The sequence below is a fragment of the Oryzias latipes genome, chromosome 5 (genome assembly GCF_002234675.1).
Source record: "Oryzias latipes chromosome 5, ASM223467v1".
Lineage (NCBI taxonomy): Eukaryota > Metazoa > Chordata > Actinopteri > Beloniformes > Adrianichthyidae > Oryzias > Oryzias latipes.
The window spans coordinates 10,208,195-10,235,529 of NC_019863.2; the positions used below are offsets into that span (position 1 = coordinate 10,208,195).

General features: G+C 39.6%; 2 protein-coding genes across 2 annotated transcripts; both read left to right on the plus strand.

The window, feature by feature from the left end:
• Positions 1 to 5,405: 5,405 nt before the first annotated feature.
• Positions 5,406 to 8,409, plus strand: LOC110014190. The gene is made up of 2 exons (XM_023954886.1): positions 5,406 to 5,538; positions 5,869 to 8,409. The coding sequence occupies exon 2, from the start codon at positions 6,318 to 6,320 to the stop codon at positions 8,388 to 8,390; it is 2,073 nt and encodes a 690-aa protein (XP_023810654.1). The 5' UTR covers positions 5,406 to 5,538; positions 5,869 to 6,317; the 3' UTR covers positions 8,391 to 8,409.
• Positions 8,391 to 13,127, plus strand: LOC105357885. Its single transcript, XM_023954885.1, has 2 exons — positions 8,391 to 12,673; positions 13,004 to 13,127. The coding sequence occupies exon 1, from the start codon at positions 8,579 to 8,581 to the stop codon at positions 12,320 to 12,322; it is 3,744 nt and encodes a 1,247-aa protein (XP_023810653.1). The 5' UTR covers positions 8,391 to 8,578; the 3' UTR covers positions 12,323 to 12,673; positions 13,004 to 13,127.
• Positions 13,128 to 27,335: the final 14,208 nt, after the last annotated feature.

A 27,335-nucleotide genomic window follows, 5' to 3' on the forward strand; every position in this document is an offset into this window, starting at 1 on the left:
GAGAGAGCAGCAGGCATGTTAACAAGGCTGCTGAGGGAAACAGACCAGTAGGTGTGGATGCAGGAGGAGGAGCAGAGGAAGAGAACTGCAGACGAGGGATTTCCCTTTATGATTTAACAATACAATAAAGTACGGTAGTAGCCCTGCCTACATTTTCATAAGAGTGAGAGGTGCATGAAGCCACCTGGCTTCAGTACTGGTAATCTTACCAGCAACCTGCCGTACACTAAAATGTGGATTGAATACAGAAAAGACTAAAAGCAAAACTGTAGAAAAACATGAATAAACTACTGAAGAACAGAAGGTCTGCCACTAGAGGTAAAGAGAAGAGTAAAGAATATCATTACTGAAAGACAAAAATGCCAAATAATTATTGGCTCTCTTTAGATAAATTCATAGTCAATCAAGAAGAATTTGATCATTCAAAATGACTCAAATAACTGAATGTGGGTTTTTTCTAGCACAAGACAACAATTTTCCTAGTATGGTTGAGTTTGATTCAATTGAAATAAAAAACATTATAGAAAAAAAGAGGGATAGCTCTTTATATCTTAGAGAAAAAAAGATAAAATTATGTCAATACAGTTGTGTGCTGTTAAGAGGCGAAAATGTGGAAAAAAACATCAACACTTCCTTGCACTTTATAATGGCAATAATTGGGAAAATGCCTGCAGCTGCAGCTGCAGCCCACATGTCCAATGAAAGAGTAATCACATGGTATGCCTCCACATCAAGTGTACAGTAAGGATGCATGCAAGCTACAATTGAGCTTCAAGTTTAAACTATTTGGTTTTAACGATCACATCTGATGGATTTTCAGAGTTTTTTTTATTCTTAAAAGATACTGACCTTAAAAGAGGAAAGTCTTGTGAAGTATGTGAAGCTTCTATAACAAAACTATTTTAGAAAACGTCAATCAACTTTGATTATGTCAGTTTTCTTTGTTTCTATTTTTTTATAAAGTTATCTGTTAATGTTCCAAATAACCTAAAAATACAGCAATAAACCAAGCAAAAAGAAAAAACTGTAGACATTTGGGTTCATAAAGTTTTGTTTTTCAGTGATACAGTGAGAGGGGTAATTGTCAAGCAAATAACCTAAACAGCTGATTCAGTTTGTCATTTTCTGTTATTTAGGGTTCAACAACTGAGAAACCCCAAATTGACCATCAGTGTTTTAAGCTTTAGGCTGTATCTATGAAAAAAATCATTCTCTAAGTTTTACGTTTTAAAAAGGAATCCCAGGTCAGAATAATTTTGTTCTATTAGAAAAATGTTTAAAAAAATTTGGGGGACAGACCATGAATAGTGAACATATCTGTTCATTTTGTGTCGAATTTTCTTTAGTGTGTTTATAAAACGTAAAATTTCAGTTTAATACGCAGCAGTTTTTTTTTTCTTACGATAAATGTTCATTTGGCCATTCTGTAGGTATTTTAGCTGTGTTTTTCTTAAAAATAATTTGTACTTCTCTGTTCATCAAATGTCTTTGAAATTATGATATAAATAGACAAAGAAATTTGAAGATAGTTGATAAAACTCAGCACATTTTATTTTCAAGGTACAACTACGAAATATTTACCAGTGGAAAAGCTCCTTCAGTTTGCATTGCAGCAGCAGAAATGTTCTAACGGTGTTGGGAAGTGTCATTTCTTCAGGAAAAAGAAAGAGAATTGGCAGCAGCAGGAGGCTGCTAGAGTGTGATTGAAGAATGGTGTTCTTGTTGCTGGACTGGATACAGGAAATGAAAGTTCTGCCGCTTCCTTCTTAAACTCAAGCTGCTGATAAGAAAAACCAACAACTATTTAGAGCAGCAAGTGTTTCTTTAATTGTTGGTTGTTGTTTGAAGTAGAAAGCATACAAGACAAAAACAGCTGATTTGATTAAAAACCAAATACAAACATTAGTTCATACCATGCAGTGTAGAAACTTCTGCAAAATGTACAATAAGAATTCAGAGCTGACTTTTTCCTCATAATGTCCCTTTTTTATGTCTTCTGTACTGGATCTCAGATTATTTGCCTTGCTTTTTTTAATGACTCCTCTGACAGATGGAGAGTTCCTTTTAAATATTCATTCAAAAAAACCGTATCTCACCATTTGTTCAAATGTAACATTTTGAAGGAATAAATTTCAAAGAGAGAAGATGAGACAGAAGGAAGGGAAAGTTTAGATCTAGAAGTGTGCCGTTGACCTCTGCAGACCAAACATTGGGTTTTGAGCTGTTACAGCACTTTGAATTGAAAAAAATATGGAGATTGTTAAAAATTACTCCTATTGGTGGAACAACTAATGTTTACGGCCAGTAAAATGAAACAGATTCAAATGTCAGCCATTTTTTTCTGCAGAGGTAAAGTAAACTTCCATCATCCATACATCTTCTAATCCTGCTGATTCCCTTTTGGGGTCACTAGGCTGCTGGAGCCATCCCAACCACTGTTGGGTGAAGGTGGGTCACACCCTGAACAGGTCACCATGTTATTGCAGGGTGTAGAGTAAACTAAATATTTTTAATTCAGTAAATTATTCCATTAATCAGGATTTACTAGAAAAGTCAAGTCCTTTTAATTTGAATGGATACGTTGTAAAATTTATAAAGATAGATTTTTTTTATGGTTGCTTTCCAGCAACTTTATTTTAAATCCCAACACCTAATTTTTTTTTTTATAAAAAGAATAAATACATTTGTTCTTGGTCTCAGGAGTGTTTGGTGTTCCCCTCAAAACAAGGTTAAACAGGTGAACAAAAACATGTTTAAAACATGATATCATAAAAACTAAATTTTAAATGACAAGCTCTCAGTTCTGTTTATGTTATGTTTTCTTTTTCAATGAATTAAACCAATATACAGACTTCAGAATTGACAAAGAAAAAAAATGTAGGTGAGCATGCCTTCAGTGTCTTCCAGATTATTCAGTCACAGTTTTAATTCTCTCCTTCTGGTTCAACAGGTGATCATGAACACACAATCTAATTCAACAAAGTCTGTAAAATGTGGGACGTTTTCGGGTATTGCCAGAAATGAAAGCACATCTGTCTCCATTGCACATACCCTATCAGACACCTCTTTATGTCTGATTGTTTTGTTTTTTTATCTTTGTCCAGAATGTGGCATTTGCCTTTCACTAAGACTGTACCAAATTTTGCCCCAAGCTTAGACATGCACCATCTACTTAATTACACATTGTAATGGTTAATGATAGAGATGATTTGCAAGTCACAACATTCTTTCCAAGCATGTAAGAACCTGAAACTGAGGTTTGGAAGAAAATCAAGACAAAAGTGTTATACTAACTTCTTTGAAAAGAGTTAATTTTAGCAGTCAGACAGCGTCAACATGCCAGAAACAGATTCTACAGTCTCATTTTATGTGAAATCTGTGTGATGACTGATAAGTTGAGACTAAAAGCACTTATGGTCATTATATTCTTTGAATTGCACTTGCGAAACTTATACTGTATGCATAATAAAAAGTGTCAAACCCAAAAAGGTTTTTAAAACAATAAAAGATAAATCCGAGTGATTAAAAGTTTCTGTAGTAAGTTTCTGTAAAATATGTCAAAGAGATTTACAACCAAACAGAAAACATCACAAACTTGTGGTTTTGGTTCAACATGTTTCCTTCTGTCTATAAATGGCGCTCACTTCTTAACTTTCTCTAACAGGAAATCAGGCAACTTCTTGATTTCTTCAGATTCACTGGGTTTTTTGGGGGGGCATGATCAGGAACTGCTTTTCGCAATATTTAAGCTTTTTGCCGTAAACAGTTGCAAAATGCAGCTGCTCTTTGCCTCTGTGGTATTGGGACCCAGAAGTCATGGCATGAGTGTATGTTAAATACTCATATTATATAATAGCTTTCTGTGGTTTTCATTAGTTAACAAAAACTGCGAGGATAAGAAAGACAGAAAACGAGTTTGGAGTTCCATAATGAACACAGTCTTTGTATCAGTGTCCCAAAATTAAAAGCAAAAATATAGATTAACATCAAACCTATTCTGCTGAACCATAAATATGAATATCTGTTGTGAGGATTGTGCTCCTGAATTTGGGTTCAATCATGTTCTGTTTTGAGCTCGTGTCAGTCACATCAGGTTAATGTTGATGATCATCTACAGCCGTTGTTAATTACCGATACTCTCAGTGTATGTAAGTGTCTGGTTTTCAGTTCTTTATTGTCATTGCCATCTCCTTGGTCGGCTTGTTGTTTCTCCATGGGTTTTGTCATGTTCAAGTTTATTAAATGATTAAGTTCCTGCCATCAAGCCTGGTCTCCTGCATGTTGGGCCCTACACCACCACTTCCTGACAGTTTTTGGGGATTTGATGTTTGCTTACAAAATGAAACAGAAAACTGTTTCATTTTGTAAGATTCATTTTTTATCAAAACAGTATTCACCATTCTTACATAGCACAAGTACTTTTCCGAAAGAAAAAACTTCATTATTCGGGAGAAGGAAAAATAATGCACAAATACTATTCCTTATCATTGATTTGATTGATTTCACTGCATTAATTTGTCTGCAAAAATTACATGAACACAAAAACAAAAACAAACTGCCGAAAAAAAAGGGATATGCCGTTGAAAAAGCATGAGAAAGTTGCAGAAAACTGAAATTCCAATTATTTTGAAAGATTTTTCACTGACATCTATCTAAGAGAGACAGACAGAAGCAGACTCACAAAGGGAAGGAGATCAGACATTGAGGAAGTTATCACTTCTCTCACAGTTTGGAAATAAATGAAAGTGAAGCTTACAGAGTCATTTGAAGGATAGTTTTTGACAGTAATCCTTTAACTGAATTTGCCCCCTCCTGGAAGACAGAGTAACCTGAAGAACCTCATCAAGTAAAAATCCGATTAAAATATCAATTAAAGAATAGGAAACCTGATCATTTTGCTACTTGTAGGATTGTTAAACCATATATATATATATATATATATATATATATATATATAATATATATGGACATACACACATATACATATATATATATATACATATATATATATATATATATATATATATATATATATATACATATATATATATATATATATATATATATATATATATATATATATATATATATATATATATGTATATGTATATATATATGTATATATATATATATATATGTATATATATATATATATATATATATATATATATATATATATATATATATATATATATATATATATATATATATATATATATATATAATATATATTGTCACGCTGATCAGCGGAGGTGGTTGCCTCGCTGTGACCTGGAGTGCGCAGTGCCTCACATGAACGCGCAGCACCTCACACATGAGCGCGCAGCAGCCTGCGTGCGCTCAGCACGGAGGACAATACACGCGCGCCGTTACCAGCTGAACTGAATGAACGCTATCAGCGCGGAAGCTGGGAACGCTTAAAACGGCATTTCACCACTGCTTGTGTAAGAACTGAGCTGGATGACGGCAGTTTCCACGAACTTGGATGCTAAACTCAAACCACTGCGTGAGTGGGGCTTGGACTATAAAGGGCTACTGGTAAGCTCAATGCTGGACTTTAATATGTCACATTGTTGTATTGGATTAAAAGAAAAAATAATGTTGTAAAATGTCCTACAAATGTTTGTTTTGAAATTATATATATTTGTTAAACTGGAAAAAGATAATTATTGGTAAAATAATCTACTTAAGTTAAGATAAATTGTATTTAAGTTTCCTACAATTTAAACTGAGTTGTTGGTTTAATTTTCTTGGTTACAAATTGTTGGTTTAGATTTCATCTTAATTTACTTACCTGGTTTACCTTATGTTTGATTTAAATATGCTGAGCAGTTTATTGATTAAAGGTTTTGTTTTGATTGTTTAAAGGTTTTTCACCTATCCCCACTCTACCTACTTCCTACTTCCTATTTTCAACAATGTTCAATAACTTCCAACTACTACCACCTACTGCCAACTACTGTTGCTAATAAAAGACTTGGAAAGAGTGAAATCCTTGGTCCAGTCCTGTCCCTTTGCAAGTGTGGGAGCACGCAGTTTACAAATACACTTGACAGTGAAAAACCAAGTGCGACAGTGAAAAACCAAGTGCGACAGTGAAAAACCACGTGCGACAGTGAAAAACCAAGTGCAACAGTGTGAATCACGTGCAACAGTGTGAATCACGTGCAACAGTGTGAATCACGTGCAACAGTGTGAATCACGTGCAACAGTGAAGACTCCACTTAAAGCCCACCACCAAGAGGGAGGGAGAAGACTCCACAAAGGGGGCCTGGAGACTTACCTGCCGTCCATCCAACAGCTAAAGAAAGAGCAGCATGGCCGAGTCAAAAACACTCGAGGAATTAAAAGTGGAGCGGACCACAGCAAAAAGACTTTTTTCCCGATTGACCAATAACATTGTGAGGACCCACATGGAGATGTCTGTGGAGGAGCTACAGGAAAACTTCAAAGTGCTTTCAATGGAGGGCTCCAGAGTAATGGAGGCAAACGAAGACGTGAAAGCCGCATATCTGGAACAGCGCAACGCAACAGAGGGCGCACCAGGGCTGAGCGATCTACAAAGAGCCGACATAGAAAAGACGGAGAAAGAATGTGAGCAAAGATTAAAAGAAGTTAAGCTCCTGGTTCGAGAGACATTGTGGGCCTCGTATGGGGAAAAAGAACTGTTGCTGGCGCTTCAAGTTGCAGAGGCAGAGTGTGAGAATGTCTCTTCCACTCAGCCAGACACGCCACTGGGGGCATATGATTTTATGCTCACCAACCTTGAGAAGCTGGTGTACAAGGTCAAAAAAGAGCATCAGATCTGGAATCGCTGGGCGCCACCTGCCGAGCAAAGAGACTTTGATCGCCGCCTTAGAGAGCTAGAGTTATGCCTGCCCAAGTTGGTGTCAAGGAAGGCTGCCTTCATTAAAGCAGCAAGCATCAAAGAGGACACTGAACGTCACCCTGTTACAGCCCACAGCAGTGTAGCAGCTATAAAGCTCAAAGCCACAGCTCTACCAAAGTTTACCGGCATTCAACGTGACTATTACAGATGGAAGGGAGAATGGGAGGCTCTGCAGAAGCAAGGGGAACCAACCGGGTCCAGAGAAGTCCGGAAGTTTCAACTGCTCGATAGTCTCGAAGAGAAGGTGGCCAAAGATCTACGTCTGTCAACTTGCGCAAAAGCAGATGAGATCTTCAGAGTCCTCGAGAACCGGTATGGGAACCAGACTGCCATTGCACTAGAGATCATTGAAGAGCTACAAGCCATTCCACCTGTCAGGGGAAACAACCCGAGAAGAGTTGTGGAGCTGATCCAAGCTGTTGAAAAAGCGCTCTACGATCTGAGTCAACTAGACAGTGCAGAGGCCTTAAAGAACCCCCTAGTCACAAAGTCCATAGAAAGCAAGCTGCCAGAAAATCTGAAGAAAGATTGGTTGACCTATGCTGCGGACCAGAAGAATTTTGTGAACCACCAAAATCGCTTTGATAAGTTGCTTGGATTCCTGCATTCCCAAGAAGCAATTTATGAACAATTAGAGCAACTGAGGGACATCGACCCTGCCAAAGAGAAGACAAAGGTTGCAGTAAAATATGCTAGAACAAAGACCACAAAGTCTACTAGTGAAGCAGGCTGCATAATCTGCGGAGACACAAGACACAAGAAAAAGCTTTACGTCTGCAGAAAATTTAGGACCTCAAAGCTTTCAGAGAAAAGAGACACAGTGCAGCAGCTTGGCGCCTGCAGGAGATGCCTTGAAGTTCATAATGGTGAACCCTGCAGAAAATCCACTTACCTGTGTGGCAACCCAGAGTGCAAAGACCAACACCACTATCTTCTGTGTCCATTATCCAGAGACTATTCCCAGAGGTCATCAAAGTCCACGCCAGTGAGAGCAGAAGGAAAGAAATTCACTGAGGTCCAAGAAGCATTCTTCTCCAAACTTTCACCTGAGCTGGCCCAGCAGTGTCGAGACGCTTTCTGCAACGTCATGTCTCGTGCATACAACTCTGCTGCAGCTGAGAGGGGCCTTCTGGAGGAGCATGGCTTACACGAGTATCCAGTCATCTTGATGCTCCTCAATGTCACTGCCAACGATGGACAGAGAGTTGGGACTCTCATTGATCTGGCTTCTGACACAAATTATATAACGCATCAAGCTGCAAGCAAGCTGAACCTTCAGGGTGAGAACGTCACATTAGTGGTCCATGGCGTTGGAGGAATGAAGGTGTCCGTTGCAACAAAGCGTTACCTCCTCAAAATACGTGTGAGCACTCCAAGAGGGACTCTCAAGTCACATCAACTCATCTGCTATGGACTTGATGAAATTGCAGAAGTTCATAGACATGTTTCAGCAACAAGCTACAGAGGATCTTCCCAGATGTTGCCTTCAAAGACCTCGTGAGACCCAAAGAGATCCAGCTACTGATTAGCCACAAAGAAGGTCAGCTCGTACCTCAGAAAGTTCGCTCAATCGGTGATCTGGTGCTCTGGGATGGCCCACTAGGCAAGACGGTCGGAGGCACGCACCCGAACCTCTTTGAGGAAGTTACTGTAACAGCTCATACGTCAAAGACTCACTTTGCAAGATCCATGAGAACTGCGGCTGTTAAGTACAATGAACTTACTTCTAAAGAGTCAGTTTCCCGTCAGTACACTAACCAACCTGAGGTCCAATCCAATACAGCCACCAGCAGCAAAGAGTTCCTAAAATGGTGGAAATGGGAGAGTATTGGAGCCGCCTGTGAGCCAAAATGTGGAGGTTGCCGCTGCGGGAACTGCCAGCCTGGAGGAAAAGAAATGACACTCGCTGAAGAGAGAGAAATGGAGATCATAAGAAATGGCCTGACTTATGTGACCGGAGATGAACACAGCCCTGAACCACACTGGCACGCAAAGTATCCGTGGACCGCAGAGCTGGAATCTCTGCCCAACAACAGAAGAGCAGTAGAAGCAACTTTCCTCAGGACAGAAAAACAACTGTCGAAAGAACCTGAGTGGAAGACAGCCTACACCTCACAAGTTCACGAAATGATCGTTCGTAAAGCTGCAGTGAAGCTGTCCAAAAACCTTCTACAGAGCTGGACTGGGCCAGTGTGGTATGTCAGCCACTTAATTGCACCAAACCCACACTCTGTCTCCACCCCAGTGAGATTGGTGTGGAACAGTAGTCAGAAGTACAGAGGTCTCAGCCTGAACGACATGCTGATCAAAGGTCCAGATGTCCTGAATCCAACAAGAGCCGTCCTGCTGAGGTTTCGTGCTGGGGTCTTTGCTGCGCTTGGTGACATCCGTAAAATGTACAACTCTGTCTGGTTGGAGGAGAGAGAGGTCCATCTGCATCGATTTCTCTGGCGTGACACGGAAGAGTCTGAGATAGAAGACTATGCTATCACCAGGGTAAACATCGGAGATAAACCTGCCGGTTGCATCGCCCAGGTTGCCATGCGAGAGACTGCCAACCTACCTCCATTCAGTCACCTAAAAGAGGAAAGACGTGTACTTGAAGAAGATGCATATGTGGATGACATCTTAACTTCTCACAACAACCTTGACCATCTAAACCTCCTCACGTCTAACATCGAACGCATCCTGAGAGCAGGCGGGTTCTACATGAAGCCTTGGGTCTATTCAGGTCAAAGTGGGAGGAAGCCCAGAGATGAGAAGACAGAGCACCCAGAGGTTATGATCCTGCCAAACCAGCTCACCGAAGATGACAACAAAGCCCTTGGCCTAGGCTACACAATAGACGACGACAAACTCCATGTTATGGCTGCAGTAAACTTCTCTAAAAAGAAGAAAAAGATGCGCCTCGGCCAAGACCTGCTTAAGGAAGAAGTAAGAACCCAAACTCCAGATCCGCTGACAAGAAGACAACTGCTGAGCCAAGTCTCTGGACTATATGACCCCCTTGGACTTGTGACTCCTGCAAAACAAAAAGGGGCCATTCTTGTCAGGAGAGCCTTTCAGGAAGCAAAAGCAAAGTACTCTTTAGAAGAAGACACCTGGGATGCTGCCTTATCCAAAGAACTCAGAGAAGACGCCATACAACTGCTCGAAGAATATGCTGTCCTGAGCCAACTTCGATTCACTCGCTCCCTGACTCCATTAGATCCTTGCGCACAACCAATTGGCATTACCTTTTCAGATGGCAGCGAACACGCATATGGTGCTGTGATGTACCTTCGTTGGAGCTGCAGCGATGGTGTCGTCGTGAGACTGGTCGAGTCTAAAGCCAAGCTGACTCCTCTTGACCACAAAGGTGATCCTGTTAAAGCAGAGATATGTGGAGCAGTCTTTGCAGCTCGACTGAAGAACTATTTCCAGAGACACTGCAGAATTGACGTCAAGGAGTGGTTTCATCTTGACAGTCAGACAGTCCTGGGCGCCATTCAGCGTGAGAGTTATGGTTACCAGACCTTCGCGAATCGAGTAGGTGAGATCCAGAGCAGCACGAACGTTGACGACTGGTGGTGGATTCCAGGACAAACAAATATCGCGGACATCATCACCAGAGGGGCCAGTCCTGAACTTTTGACTGAGGACTCGGAGTGGCAGTCGGGTCCAAAGTTTCTTAAACTCCCTACAGATGAGTGGCCGAAGAAATCCGCCAGAGACGTTGCTGCACAAGCCAGAGACAATGTCGCTAAAATCCAGAAAAAGACTTTTACAGCAATAGTTACCAAGACTCACCTGAAAGACCATAATCTAGTCAAAGACTCCAGAAGACCACCTGCAGGAACAACAATCAAAGAGCTGGTAGACGAAAGGCGCTTCAGTGATCTGAGGAAACTGGTCAAGACCATTGCATTCATCTGGAGAGCAGCAAAAAAGTTTTTACATGTCAAGACCAAAGACAAAGAAAAGTGGGAGGCAGTACAGTCATCGGGTGTCATCACAGTCTTTGAAAGAGAAGATGCATTCAGAGACCTTTGCCTGGCGGCACAACAGGGCGTGAACTTTCAAAGTACCACAACAGACAGGCTCGTTGTCTACAGAGACCAGTCAACTGGACTTTTAGTGTGTGGTGGCAGAATCCAGACTTTCAAAGAGGATGTAAAAGCTGTTCCCCTTCTACCATTCCAAGCCTGGATCTCTACCCTCTTAGCCAGAGAAGCTCATGGAGAGGGGCATGAAGGAGTGGCTGGAACCCTACTGAGAATGAGGAGGAAGGCATGGGTCATCAAGGGAAGAATTCTCGCCCAAAAGGTCGTAATCAAGTGCATCCTCTGCAAAAAGGCCAAAGCGAGAACCTGTCGGCAAATCATGGGGGACTTACCTGAGGAAAGATCAAGTCCTGCTGCACCATTTCAGTTTACATCCGTTGACCTGTTTGGACCATACCATGTAAAGGATGATATAAAGAGGCGAGTGACCATGAAAGTATGGGGCGTCGTTTTCTGCTGTATGTCCAGTCGAGCCATCCACGTTGAACTAGCAAATACGCTATCAACAGAGAGCTTCTTGCTTGCCTACCAGAGGTTCACTGCCGTCCGAGGCCACCCCCGAAAAATCTGGTCTGACTCAGGCACAAACTTTATAGGAGCAAAACCTATACTAAAGGACATGTATAGTTTCCTGAGAGAGCAAAACGAAGCATCACTAGAAGAATATGCCACCAGAAATGGAACCCACTGGACATGGAAGATCCACCCTGCTGATTCACCTCACAGAAACGGGGCTGCTGAAGCTGCTGTTAGAGTCACCAAAAGAGCTCTGTTGAGTCTTCGCAAGGTAGAAGGCCTTACTTTCAGCGAGTTCCTAACAACACTTCAGCTAGATTCCAACCTAGCCAACGAAAGACCCATTGATGCCAAAATCCAGAGTCAAGAGGAACGCATAGAGTCCATCAGTCCAAACACCTTGCTGCTTGGTAGAGCCTCAACGAGTGGAGACTTCAAGTCATTTGATTACACCACCTACCCTCTGAAGAGACTAAAGGAAATTCAAAGCCAAGTCAACTACTTCTGGAAGTCCTGGAGCCAACTGGCCGGTCCCAATCTATTCATTCGCAGTAAGTGGCATACTGCTGAAAGGAACGTTGCCGTTGGAGATGTCGTTTGGCTCTGTGACCAGAACGCATTACGAGGTCAGTTCAAGCTTGCAAGAGTGGTTGGTGTGAGTACTGACAAGAGAGGTGTTGTTCGAGATATCTATGTAAAGGTCTCCCCAAGTTATGGTGCTTTCAGTGTGGTGAGGTCTCCAAAGCCAGTTCCTGTCGCTGGAGATTCTGAATCCTCAAAGAGCTGTCAGAGTACCATCCTGCATCGAGACGTCCGACGCCTCGTTGTCCTCTTGCCAGTGGAGGAGCAAGTTCATAGAGACCAGCTCGCCTGAGGAAGTACGATCTTTCAGGACAGTGCCACAAGATCGAGTGGGAGGTGTCACGCTGATCAGCGGAGGTGGTTGCCTCGCTGTGACCTGGAGTGCGCAGTGCCTCACATGAACGCGCAGCACCTCACACATGAGCGCGCAGCAGCCTGCGTGCGCTCAGCACGGAGGACAATACACGCGCGCCGTTACCAGCTGAACTGAATGAACGCAATCAGCGCGGAAGCTGGGAACGCTTAAAACGGCATTTCACCACTGCTTGTGTAAGAACTGAGCTGGATGACGGCAGTTTCCACGAACTTGGATGCTAAACTCAAACCACTGCGTGAGTGGGGCTTGGACTATAAAGGGCTACTGGTAAGCTCAATGCTGGACTTTAATATGTCACATTGTTGTATTGGATTAAAAGAAAAAATAATGTTGTAAAATGTCCTACAAATGTTTGTTTTGAAATTATATATATTTGTTAAACTGGAAAAAGATAATTATTGGTAAAATAATCTACTTAAGTTAAGATAAATTGTATTTAAGTTTCCTACAATTTAAACTGAGTTGTTGGTTTAATTTTCTTGGTTACAAATTGTTGGTTTAGATTTCATCTTAATTTACTTACCTGGTTTACCTTATGTTTGATTTAAATATGCTGAGCAGTTTATTGATTAAAGGTTTTGTTTTGATTGTTTAAAGGTTTTTCACCTATCCCCACTCTACCTACTTCCTACTTCCTATTTTCAACAATGTTCAATAACTTCCAACTACTACCACCTACTGCCAACTACTGTTGCTAATAAAAGACTTGGAAAGAGTGAAATCCTTGGTCCAGTCCTGTCCCTTTGCAAGTGTGGGAGCACGCAGTTTACAAATACACTTGACATATATGGACATACACACATATACATATATATATATATTATATTATGATACAACAGGAGTGACCTATTGTTGATGTTGCGTATCTCACCATTTGTTAAAGACTTACAGAAGTAATGAGTTTTTGCTGAATATTTTGAAATTCAATCGCATATTAGTTTTATGTTTAAGACACATTTTCCTAAAGTAAAATCACAGAAAAATCTCATTTTACTTTCAATTTGTTGTCAAAGTTTAATGACCAAGGGGATGTTTTAAATGACAAAAACCACTTTAGTTCCCGGCCAAAGTGTAAAGGTGTTGACCAGGAAGTGCCTGTGAGGCTGAGTGATGCATGATCTTTTATTACATTAATGAGCTGCCTAAAAATGGTCAAATCCTTTTTGAAAAGAATGCACAGTGCTTGCAGGCGGCTTGGCCCCATTGAAAACAGGTCAGCAGCGCAGCTGGTTGCACGGATTAAGTAAGAAGGGTTTTATTTTTTTATTTGACCTCCTGAGTCTAGCTTGTTAAGTATTTTAGTCCAGGCAGATTGGTTTTGTGATTGATATTTGCACAATTTAAGCATTTCAGTGCGTTTCACTGACTCCCCTCTTAGGATCAGACCATGGCTCAGATTATGTTGTAGATCTTCCCCTCAGAAAACTGCTACCAGTAATGTGTAAATATTAGGAGTCTTCTTCACTGATATGTTACATCATCCCTGGAAGTTCATAGTAGAAGTAGCTGCCAAAACAAAGAGACTCAGAGTAAAGAATGGTCCAGTAGAGGTGGAGAAATGTGAAAGTGAACGAGTGGGAGGAGAGAAGGAAAATATGCTGGGAGGAGCCAGAAGTGAAGAAATTCCTTCAATGAGCGCACGTTTCCTTTACGACATGGAATGTAGCAAGTGCATGATGAAGGGTTTACAATGTAATGTGAATGTGTGTACAGTCTATATTTTACTTGACGTTTGCTCAGAAAAACTAACAAGTTCCAGTCTCCCCTTGTCATTTTGATCCTTCCTGTTGGCAGTCAGAGTGTCTCGCCATGAGGAAGTAGCTGAGGGATGCTAAAGGGGAAAAAAACCTAGACTGCAGGGATCTTCATTGATTAATCAGGTTTTAAATTCAATACAACTAATCTCATAATGCATATTGATTAGGTGCAATTTTACTTTTTATCATTCCTTTTTAAAAGTTAAGTAAAAGCATTAGCATATACATATTATATAATTTGTATATAGGCCAAAGGCTGAATATTCTTGATTTTGGTTTGTGCATAAAAATAGTATGTGTGAGTACAAGAGTCTTGTGCATCTTCTGGCTTGTTTAAATAAACTCACAAGATTTAAATTTATTTTTACATTCAGTCAATCATTTCCTTTTAACATTCCTTATCCAAACATATAAGAAACACAGATTTGCACCATATTTACTAAATAAACTTTTTTTTATTCTACTGTACCTTGATTGTGGCCTTAGTTGTTCTGGTAGGTTTTGCTAACAATCTACTTATGTCACTCCATTAAATTGTATTTGGTTAAAAATTTCTCATCAATAAAACTATGATCAAAGAGTGGATAAAGAGTTTCTAATCCAAAAACCAAGCATAAGATTCAGTCTGTTCACATTGTTCTATGAGATGATTAATGTCAAGCTTGATATCAATACTAAAAAAATGCAATAATGCTTTGACATCTTCTCTCTCACTTTTTTTATGTACCTGTAGGTGGTGCACTGCTCCTGGCAGCTGAACTTCTGTATGGAAACTGGTGACTTTGGCCTTCAGTCTGTTGTGTATGAGGCCATTGTATAAAAGAAGTAAAGATAGCATCTCTGCGGCCGACTTCCCCTTCATAGGTACAGAGAGCCCAATGTTCACATGCAGACAGGTTCGAATGGAAGCTCAGTGGCTTTAGCAACATGTGAAAAGTTTGTTTTCTGTATCTCTTCTTTTGTCTCCGCAACTCTTTTTACACCAACCAACTGACACCATAACACACTGAGATGTAGAAACTTCTTCATAAAAGGTTTTGAAATTTACTGTGCTCAAGTATTTCATCAAATTGGGGGAAAGTGTTACAATCAGACGCTCACTAAGGTGGTATTGTTTTGTTGTTTTATTTATGTTTATTTAATTTTGTAGAAATTCTACTTACTTTTTTTTTATTAACGTACACGCATTCAACCCTAATCTGAAATCACCTTAACTTCAATGTACAAGTGTGATTCTGCGTGGCTGCTAATCTTTACAAAAGCCAGACTTTTCCCTAATTTGAATCCAGTGTTTAGTCACTTGCAAAGATGGATGAATTGAATGATGATCCACAACTGAAGCAATAGGGATCATGCATATTTTGACATTAGTTGTGGTATAATGAAAAGTTAACAGAGATACCCATCTGTTCTTTTGGTAATTTGGTTCTTTAATAAGTTGAGGGATGGGGCAGATGTGCAGCGAACTGTCGTCACATGAAGATGGTAGCTGATAAGGCTGTTGCAGGAGGGAGGTGTTGATGTACAAGCCAATATTTTCTGTCAGTCTGAAAGAGAGCTCTGCTCTTGCTCTGATGCACAGGTTAAAAAACTGACTTTTTTTTTTACAAGACTTAAGAGTTTTCTGTATCTAAACAGGGCATTACACGCCCATAATCAAACATTTAATAAGACAACAAAGTGTCAAAAGTCCTGGTTTTCTTGTGTTTGGTTACAATTCTTACATTAATTGTGGGTCAGTGCAGGAGTGTAAAACTTTGGCTTGCTATTCATCAGGTAATCCTGTGACCCACTCCATTGGACCCCCCCCCCCCCCCCCCCCCAACCACCACCACCACCACCAATCCATCCCCACCACCATGAACTCAAATTACTGCATTCCTTCCTCTCCAACCTGCTTTTTAGAGTTTAAATGGGAAGGCAAAGGACACCTGAGGAAACATTTTCAGAGAGGTGAACAAACAGCATACTAAAAAATATCTACAGGGAAAGGCATAGTAAGGGTTTTAGATAAAGAGCAATCGCCTGTATGCTCAATCTGTAACAGATGGAAAAGACTTGGATTAAAGCTTTGAGAAATTAGTATAAAAACAAAGAAGAATGTTGATACCGTGTTGAGCTTTATGGCCTCCCTTTAGTGCTCTGAGTACAATTTTAATGTTTTTTTTTAAATGCAGCATTAAGGCCCGTACACACCGGGACGAATATTCGCCAGGCGTTATTCGCCAGCGTTTTTCGCCACGTTTTTTGTGTTCACACCCAGGCGATTTTCGCTGACGATGAGCCGAGCGAACATGCAATTTCATTCCCTGACATTAGATGGCGCTTAATGTAAAACAGAAATACTCCTGTACACAAGGTGGCGCTGCGCAACTTTACACTTCTTAAAGTCGCTTTTCACTCAGAAGAAGAGAGCAAGTATTTACGCGCTTGTCAGAATAATAAAAAGAAAACATGAATATTTCAAGCACCAGTAGCTCCAACTGGTGCTTGGTTCGGGGATATTTTAGAATGTCCGTCATTATTTCTTCGCGGCAGTGTAGACGCTACTTGACGTCTATCTTCTTCGCTGGAATGTGTGCTCAGAAAGGCAGTTTTGTGTTTGAGCACCCCCAAGTTGTGTTTTACTGTAACTTCAGAAGCTCCAGACACGTGTGCAAAAGCGCCATTCTCATTGGTCGAATAGATTTCGACGCGACGCGTCGAAAAAAACCCGAACCCGAGGCGTTTTTTTTTTTGACGCTTTGACGCGTGGCGTTTTTTCGCGTCCGTGTGCACACTCTCATTGGTGCCCTTTGTTGGTGCGTTAAACTCGACGTCTAAATTCGCTAAATTCGTCCCGGTGTGAACGGGCCTTAAGTCATAACTTATTCTTGAATCAAATAATACTGTCGGTGTGTAAAATAATCTCTCATCAGTTGAGGAAAACTGAATAATGAAACCCCAAAGATTTGTGTCTGATGCAACAATCGTAAAAAAGACTTGAACTTCAGACTAAAATAAAAAATGTCAGCAGATCTTTCTAGAATCTATTTTTTTCAACCAAAAAAAATCTGGTGAATTGTTGTGTTTGTTATCAGCAGTGAAAACATCAGGCTGAAAAATTTCAAAGTGTGTTTCTCTGAACATTTTGGAATGAAACAATGCACTGAACTGTATAGAGCTTTGGATTTACCAAAAATATTGTTAAAATTATAACTAAGATTGTTTTCTTGTTTAAAGTCAGACTCCGACCATCTTTTGATCTATTGTACGTGTTATGATTATGCCAAGTTTAGCCAAAAATCAAAAAGCTGTGTTGTTTTCTAGGACATTGTTTCTGCAGAGCGGCAGTTGTTCATCAGAAACACACCTTTAAGTTGTAGATGGGACCGTTGGAGTACGCATGCACTGATTTTCCATCACTCCTTTGTTTATACTCTCTCCCACTAGCTTCTCAGCTTCTCATATCATCAAGCTGACGTTAGCAGTACAACAAAAAAGGTGAGCAATATTGGAGCTATCCAGCTGTACAGTTTTGATCCAGATGCCAGCTCAGACGAGAAAAACAAACTTTCATCGATCTATTTGTTGCAAGGGATGCATCGGGATGGAGATGAGCAGTGGGATTTTGGCCCACCCATTGCAGTTTCTATGTCACAACTCAGAACTGTATCTATGAGAAGTCAGAACTCTGTCTCCCCCTCTGGTCACCAGCGAGACCGAGAGTTCTTACCTCACTACATCTCCCAGCAACCCCAGCGTGCACTTCCTGGATGCCACACACCTGACTCTCATTTCACCCAAACAATCACAAGTCTAATTAAGCACTACACTGAGCCTCACTCAGTGCAAAGTGTTGTTTGTGCCACTTTGCCTTCAAATATAATGCTCAGCGTTATATTTGGACCTGATCTTCTGTTTCCTGACTCTGTTTGTCTGCCGCCTGCCCCAACTGTCATCTGGATCCCGACTACTCCTGTCTCTTCTCGAATGCTCTCATGCCTGTTATCTACCGCTGCCTGCCTGACCCTAATTTAGCTTTGTGGACTTTTCAGATCTGCTAAAAAAAAAAACTGCTACATTTAAAACCACCCGTCTGCCCGTTCTTGTGACAACTTGTGACAGTTTTTCATCTGCTTCTAATTAATAAACAACATGAACAAAGAAGTAATCAGAAATGCACATTTACGCTTAAATTACTCTATACATGTCCTCCATCACAAGAAGAATTCTACAAGACCATGTTAAAAAAAAAAAATTTCCTTCAAGTGGGTCTTTAAATATCTAACTCTACTAAACGTTTAGTATAATAGAGTTTAGAAAATTTCCAGTTTGTTTTCTTTTGCCTAACATACTGGTAAATAACACTTTTATGTCATTTCTTGCGTTTTCCTTAGTGCATCACTTAGACTTGGTAACTTGTTGTAATTTTTTATAACTGTGACTTAGTTGGTGCTTGTTGAGTTCTTTATTTGTGAGTTGTTATGGATAAAAGTGTCTGCAAAATGATTCAATGTAAATGTAATTACTGCTGTTTTCCTTTCCTACTTTTATCTCGCATCCAATTACAACACACTCATTTCATCATTTCATCAAAAAAAAAAATACAAGAGCCTTTGCCTTCAACGCTCTCCAGCACTGCAGGAAGAACCACAGGACAAATGAGAGAGACCAAACATCTTCCCCTCAGGAAACAGGATGTCCCAGTTCAGAGAAGTTCTCTGTGAAAACCCAGACCACTAAACATAAAATTGTTTTTCCAAAACACAATATGGGCCAATCGGAAGTTCAAGAGCAACCCAAATCTGTTTCTGCCTTTTGATCAGCCCCTCATCTGTGTCTTCCTTATTATTCAGAAGCAGATCTGCTTCCAATGTAAACAAGCCTTTCTTGAAATCCTTTGTGAGATGAAAGGGTTCTTCTTTTGATCAGAAAAAATGTTTTTTGACCTCAACATTAATATTTGGCCATGGTCTTTCTCTTGCTTGAAAATTAGTTTGAAATCTAACCTTAAACTTACTTTTTAAAGTAACACATGTTTTGAAGTAATGGATGGAGAGGATTTTTTTATATAACTTACAATCTTTAGTTCGACAACTCTACCAAGGAACCATGGACATGTTTTCTAATTTCTCTGTCTATGCTTTACATATTCAATATGTGAACCAAGACGTCAAACTTGGGTCTTTAAAAAGTTCTCCACATCTGAATTGTCTTCTCTATTTGTTTAATCATTATATTGTAATAATTATGTAAAGGTATTATTTAAAAAAATAACTTTTATTTCCATTGTTCTAAATTATTTTGTGAAAACTGTGTCACAATTGATTTCCAGAAGCTTAACAATCAGGTGTGACCAAGAACATTAAGTCCCTCACCCCACCCACAAATACATGCTCCCATTTTTTTTTTTCTGCTTTCTCTTCTGTACTGCTGATGCCTGATTACTTTTGACTGTGTGGATTTTCTAAAGGTCAGGGTCACGGCCGAGGAAATCCTAATTTAGAGTGGCAGGAATATCTCTCTTTCTGTTGTCTTTGCAGATTTGCTTTCAGCATCAAGAGAGAAATGTTTTTCATTACTGGGGAGCCAGAATGAATAGCAGCTTTGTTGGTTGGTCTTCAGGGTGACTTGGGTGGGGTTTTTTTGAGTTCCGAGTATGACCACCACCACTGCAGCCCCCCAAAACTCACAACCACCTAATTCAAACCATATAAAATGTATTTATCTCAGTCATTTCTCTGTCCTTCTCAGTAGGTATTTTAAATTTTAGCCCAATTTTTTTTCTCAGACTTGCTCTGAATTTGCATGTCAGGATATAAGGAGTGCAGAACACTCAATGGTGAAGCTTCAATCCGCATGGGAGCGTCTAAAAGTATGAGTAAAACCCGAGAGCAGAGCTTGACAAAGAGTTCTTAGATCAGGAAAGCAGATCAAGTTTAGATTCTTACAAAAAAGAATTTGACCACCTGATCTCATCTTTGGTAAATACCTGTCAGCACATTCTTGATTGCTGAAAAGGACAAAGAAAAAAAATCTCACATTTTTATAACAACTTTTACATTTACAGGGATTAAAGAATGACAATTTTATTAAGATAATGTAGTATCCAGGTTCTGCCATTACTAGAAATCACAAACAAAACCACAAATTATTAAAGAAAATGAAACATTTATCACAGACTAATAGACCTCTTTTATGCAGCAGTCAGAAGTGGAAGTGGACTTCATTCATTCATTAAATTATTTTGTTTTTAATTTAATTATTGAAACATCTTTTTAATCATTTTTATTGAAAACTTGCTATTCCATCAAACTATTTTTTAAACGATAAGTATATATTTTTTTATTGGTGCAATATTGGAGGGAAAAAATGTAGAGATGTGGCAATAAAATAATTTCCATAGTAAAGAATTTAAATAAACCATTTATGCAATTCTTAAGCACATCAATTGATTTGTAGCACAATCGGTTGGCAGATTGGTGACCAACATTGACCTGTGTTTATGAGACCGCATTTGGTATCCAGGGGTAATTGCTTGAAGATTCATGACCAATGCTGAGAGGGTAGCGTTAGACAAACACAGCCGAAGGTCCGTTTGTTTGGGATCCTTGAGTAGAGATAGCAAATCAAAAATCCTTTTAAATGAGAACCAGCCCTAAAAAAAAGTCTTTGCTATACAGGGGCTGTTTGGGTTTGTTGTGGACTTTGGCAGAGGGGCTTCTGTTTATTGTCCTTTTTCCTCCCAGCCATTTTAAAAAGATGCAAGAGACATTTATTTTGAGTTTAATTTAAATTCACACACTTTCAGAGAACTGCTTTGTGAGTTTTCTTAATACAAACTAAAAGAATTAGTAAAATCCTACTAATTGTTTGATCCTTTAATGCACAGATGTGGCCCCGGGCCTTGTCATTTTATGTGGCCCGCGAGAGCATAAAAGTTTTTAATTTCTTAAAATAAAAATTGTTGTGTATTTATTCATATCTAGGGGGAATTTGACTTGAAATATCAGATTGGGCAACTATACATTAGGACTTAAACACTGTCCATACAACCTAACCTGACAGAATCAAATGTCAAAGGATTTATGCTAGAGTAACAAGCAAACACGTTTTTTTACGCAACAGTAATTATCACTTTAAAAGGTTATAATGAATAAATAATGAGTTAATTAACATTAAGGAGTAGTTATATTAACTTTTCAATACATTTAATTACATGTAAAAGTTCTATCTGGCCCTTTGAGGACAGACACTATGCTGATGTGGCCCTCGGTGAAAATGAGTTTGACACCCCTGCTGTAATGAGTGTTTGAGCTTAAGGTTTTCTGAGGTGCTGTTGGCTTTCACAACAAAACGGACATGTTATGAGCAATCTGTGCAATATTTTTCAAGCATAAAGCCATTTAGATTTAAACTTTTCATGACAGAAGCCAATGCTAAATGACGGAGGGACAGGCACAGGAAAGCCTTTAGTTAGTCTGTAGGGTAGAATCAACGTTATTTAAAAAAATTCAGATACAATTTAATTTAGGGCATTTATTATGCTTTCATTATTTTTGTTAATTTCTTTTTCACATTTGTGAGGAACGTGTTTTTAGCATGTTCAAATGGTCATAAGCTGATCACACCAAAGAAAAGAATTGCTAATATTAGAGTCCTAACCAAAATTTGGTCTAATCGGCAGTTTGTTCAGCTTTCACAGTTGTTCAGTTTTGTTTTGAAATATTGATTTAAAAATTTTTCTTTTTCAATGATTTATTCATTTAGTAAGCAGAAGCCTCAATTGAAAGCATAAAAAAACACAAAAATGTTGATGACCAGTCTGATCTCAAATATCATTGAACCATTCTGTCACCAGGTTTGTCCAAAGAAAAAATATTCACAAAATAAAATATATTTGCACTTATTCAAATCCTTTATTTCAGGCCAAAGAATGCAAAACACAAGAAGCAATGACAAGTGTTGAACTTTGTTGGTAGTTGAGCCCTAATGTCTTTATGACCTAAAAGGCAGGCGAACCCTGCCAGGTGGCCCACTTCCAGGCCCCCCATACTTTAAAAATGGGTCATATTCTTTGATACACTGAATCTTGATCAATCAACTTAATAACTTAGTGCAGGAATTTAAAATGAAGTCATGTGAAAATTTGACGATAAGTAGAATTTGAGTTCAGCTTCTTCTGGAAAATAAAGACAAAAGCTAAAAGAAATCCCTACAGAGATCTTAAATCACACTTGACAGTGTGTGTATTTTATCCATTTTCTAAAATTAACTGCTTGCATAGTTTTTTGAATACTTAGATTTTTTTCTTAGTTGGATAGTTTTTTTTTATTTTTTATTTTTATTGTTTCACTCGCCAAACATAGATTATCTTGATGTTATAAAAGGAGAAAGTCATAATGCAATTTTCTTTTGTCAAAATTATTTGATATTTTTTCACTAACATCGTATTCAACTTTTCTTAGGATAAGAAGTTTTTATTGATTTTTGTTTGTGTTTGCTATCTTGAAGTACATGTCATTTATTATTACACTGTTTACTGTTACTGACTTTCCAAGAAACTCAAACAAACATGATTACAGAAGCACAAATTGCGTTAAAAACAACAGAGGTCAAAAGTGTTTCAGTTCAGATCACCTAAATATTTAACCCTTGTGCTATCCTAGGCACTTTAACGTTGGAAGTTGGGTCATCTAGACCCACAGTGCACTGAACTTTTTTCTTCAATGATTTGTGATCTTCACTGGTGTCAATGGATTACATGAAATCCTCTCCATCTTTATCCACCTTAGTCATGGTAGGAATAACACGTCAATGTAAGGATCATGAAAAAGAGTATTTTAGTTTGAATGTTTTGGTTAGCATTTTCAAATGAAAAGCAGTGAAGCAGATTTGTTGATTAAAATGATATATGATAATATCATTGACCAGAGAAAACTTTTACTTAATACTATTTGTCTAAAAAGAAAAAATACTATTAAACCCAGAAAAACCAGGAAACTTTTGTCATAAAATGACATTAGGTACTAAAATAACTTGTTAACAGACAGAAGTTTTTGTACCAATTTTGGATTTTTTTCCTTTTTTTTTTTTAACTTGTCCTGTCCAACAGCTGGGCAAACAGATGATAGATGAAGACCTCTTGTGTTGGACATATTTTACTTCAACACCAGGGGTTATAAATCTTCAAACAAACCAGAGGTATGTCTGAATAAACCCCTTTTGTATTCAAGGCCAAAGTTTATTCATTTTAAATCATATTTGAAAATCTTTTGTGTCAACCGGACGGAAAGGGAAAGGAGGGTGGATGAGAGAGGGATGTTAGAGAGGGGGGGATAAGAGGGTTATAATAGAGGGGAGGGGGGGGGGGGGGGGGTAAAACCATGAAGCAGCATAAAACAACAAGTTTCTGGATGTTTATAATCATTACAGTTAGATTAATATGTAATACAAGTCTACAAGGGCGGGGCCTGTCCACACACACACTCAAGTGTTATAAACATACCTGTTGGCTCCAAAAAATGTTCACATGTCACATGTACACAACTCAAATACTGTTCCCACATGCATACCTATGCATTCAAGCCAACTAGTATGAAATATTTCATTCAATCACGCAAAGTATTTGTGCAAAGGTGAGCTAACACCTGTGCTCAAGTGAGTGTTTATGTTCTTCTAAAGTGGATGCTGGAATGTAAGAAGAAGGAGGGAGAGTGCCCAGTCATCCCCACACCAAGACCCCCCTCGCAGCAGCAGCAACAAGAACCCCTTAACAACTGCATGGTAGCAGATAGAGAACAACCGCCCCCTGGGCGATCACATCCGCCATCCAGGCCAGGGCCAGCAGGACCACCACGGGGCCCCCAAAGCCAGAGAGCAGGGAGGCATGGAGGACAGAGAGTGCAAGCTCCAGCCCAACCAAGGGTTCTGCCCCGCCCCAGAAGAGTGCCCACAGCCCCACACAAGCACCCCACCACCAACCAGGAGTTCTGGGCATCCCCCCACCCCAACCCCAGGTACGAGCCAGGACGCCCCAAGGGAGACCCGCCCCACGCTCCAGGCAGCCATCCACCCAGACCACGGTTGGTCCAGGAAGGAGCAAAGCAGGGGCCAGCTGTCCCCGCCCAGGAGGAGGACACCCAGGGGAAGAGGGGGTCCACAAGAAGTGTTGTAAATATGGCCCGACCAGGCTCTCCCACAGTTGCAAATTTGGCGAGGCCCAGCGCTCAGGGGCAAGGACCAGAACCCACACCACCCCCAGGCTCAGGTGTGATGTGATCCCCAGCTCCTGGCATTGCCATAAAGCTCAGGGATCCCTCTCCCTGCGTGGAGAGGGAACTGCCGGGCCCAGGAAGCCAACACCCAACGGACACGGATTGGATTTTTTTCCTTTATGTATTTCTATCCATCTTCATAGCCCACTGAAACCCTGACTGCTGCATTGGAGTTCACCCAGTCACTGTTGGGCAAAGGTGGGGTGCACCCTGAGCAGGTCACTTTATGTTTTTATTCTCTATTTTGTTCTTATTTTTTAAATTGGCATTGACAAATTATGGTATGCATGGTATGTCGAGTCCAAATGTCAATCCTTCAGAGGGGGGTTGTTCCATAATTTCATTCCACAACCAATTTCATTTGTCTTCCATGAAATCACAATTCCTGCCAGAAAACCTTTTGCTGCTGTGGCAATTCACAATTGCAGTTTTCAACTTCAAAAGTGTCGTATTACATGCATGTCAGTGAGGAAAGCAGCGAACCTCAACATGTAGCCTGAGAAAGATAGTAATAGAGGGAAAGATCAAGAAGCAATAAAAAAGCTTTTTTTTTCGTACAGTTTTTTAATCGTACATATTTTTATAGCTACAAAGAATCCTTTATTACAGTAATGGGCACAAGTTGCTGTACCTTTAAGTCCAGTTTAATGCCCTAAATGTTAAGATTAATGACTATTTTACTGCCAGAAACTGACTCATAAGGGGCAGTTGGTGTTTATGATTCCTTTCCAATACAAAACCATTGTAAAGTTTGGTTTTATTTTGATGTCCTGGAGCTAAAAAATAAACAAAAAAGATAAATGAACATTTCTCAGAAGCGCCAAACCGAAAGTATCAAGGAAGGTCTCAAACCCTCAAAGTTTACACATCAAGTCTCAAGTCTTTAGCTGTGGTTTCAGGTCAAGTCTCAAGTCTCTGCATGTTAGACTCGTCAATTCCAAGTCCTCCTTTCTGTTTGCAGGGGATTCCTGGGAAAAATTTTTCAAATACCTATTTTCTCTTTACTCATTATCGTCTTTAGATTTTTAACTGTCTCATAGTGTCATTTCATGTCAAATGGCTTTCTTTAGAATATTCTCCATAGACTTGTCAGCGTTTCATTTAGTAAAAGTTACTTTTGGAAAACTAGTCATTTCAGATTGAACTGCTAAGGCAGTAAATTCTGCCACATCATATTTGGATAAATCAGAGCCCTGTTTCGCTTAACACAGGCCTTTTCAATGTGGCTTGAAAAGCATTTACAGTCTGCATGAGGGAAACACCTTATAATTCAGGCATTTACCTTCATGAGAACAGAGCTGGGATGTCTCAACCTTTGAAAATTTTCCAGAAGCAAAATTCATAGAGAAGGTTCAGTTAAAAGTAACAAACAACTGCCATTGAGTTTGAGATGTACTGTAAAAAAAAGGTGCTGGTAAGACATATTTGTATAAAAATAAGTCCTTTATAACAGAAAATGATTGCCAATTTTTATTGCAAATAATCTGTAAATCAAAAAGTGAGTTTCCTTCACTGACTAAAATTAGAAAAAAACTGAATTTGCTTTCATTCTGTATCATTAGTCTGTGACTGTAGTCTAAAAAAAAGGACCTGAGAAATATGAGTCAGTGAATTGTCACGGAGGAGGTGATACATTAAGTGCATCAGTTATTTTTGTGTTTATTCTCGATATCACAATGTAGGAATTGTATTAATTACATTAAGGAATCATATTAAAGTCCCAATTTTTCTAAGCATCGCAAGTGGTCTTTTAATAATGATTAATTAAGAAATGCAATCTTATGATTAATTTTCTTTAAATGTCTTCAGACAAATGCCACAATAACATAATACAAAAAAAAAAGCACAATTTCGGGTCGTTAAAAACATTTCTTATTCTTCCACCTGCAAACAGATAAAGATTTGACACCAACAAAGCAGGAACACTTATCCGCAAAGCATGGTTACATATATTTGCTGAAAAAGACCCCAACCCTAAAATGTGTGCAAATTAGATGTGACCAAACAGACAGCAAATGAAAAAAAAAAAAAGAATGTTTACCTAACAATCAAGGAACCCATGTAGATGTTTTTTGTTGGATAAAGATCAGGGTAGAAAGAATCATCAATTCATTTTTGATGCATGTGTGGCAACACGAGTGGTTCAGGCACACAAATGTATAAAAAATAAAATAAAAATGATTAATACCAGAAAAAAAAAAAAAAACTAGGGGCCTCAAGCCCACCTGCAAACAGAGCTGGTACTCAACAAAACCAAAACAGAACACCCCACTCACATGCACAATGTGACCACAAAATCAAAGAAAAAGAAAAAAAAAAAACCACAAGTGAACTTCCAACTTCCACTTGAGCACAATCATGTTGCAGGTAGCTAGGGGGGATAGATGTTCACGAGTCCCACAAGGCCTCCAAGTCGCAGGAGCACCTGTGCAGCCGCGTGATTGGCCGCAAGGGAGATGGGAGAGGAGACACCGCTGTCAGCGGCTGACCTGTCGGACCAGTGGAGTGGATGAAAGGGACCCGTGAAGAGCCAGTTAGAAAAATAAAATAAATTAAAAAAATAATGGCCACAAAGCCTATCCAAACAGCAGCAAGTTCCACCAAACACCCACTCAGTGCAGGATATCACAGGGATCATGGAGCGATGCGCTCGTTCCCATTTCACCTTTACTCAGACACAAGCCGACCTACTGTGTGACATGGAGTGATGATATCATGGCACTAAAAACAAAAAGGAAACCACAAATGCACTAAAACAGAGAGGGAGATTGTACAGGCACCATGACCGGCCAGACAGGTGCAGGAACCCAGGGAAGCATTCCCAGCCAGGAATGAGCAAAAGCCAGCGCAGTCCCATTTTATAAGTGGCCTGCTGCTCATTAGCAGCACCAGAATGGGAGTGCCTACACCTGG

Bases quoted from the DNA above. Each gene is read 5' to 3' on its own strand.
- LOC110014190 (XM_023954886.1), top strand. From the start codon at position 6,318: ATGGCCGAGTCAAAAACACTCGAGGAATTAAAAGTGGAGCGGACCACA.
- LOC105357885 (XM_023954885.1), top strand. From the start codon at position 8,579: ATGAGAACTGCGGCTGTTAAGTACAATGAACTTACTTCTAAAGAGTCA.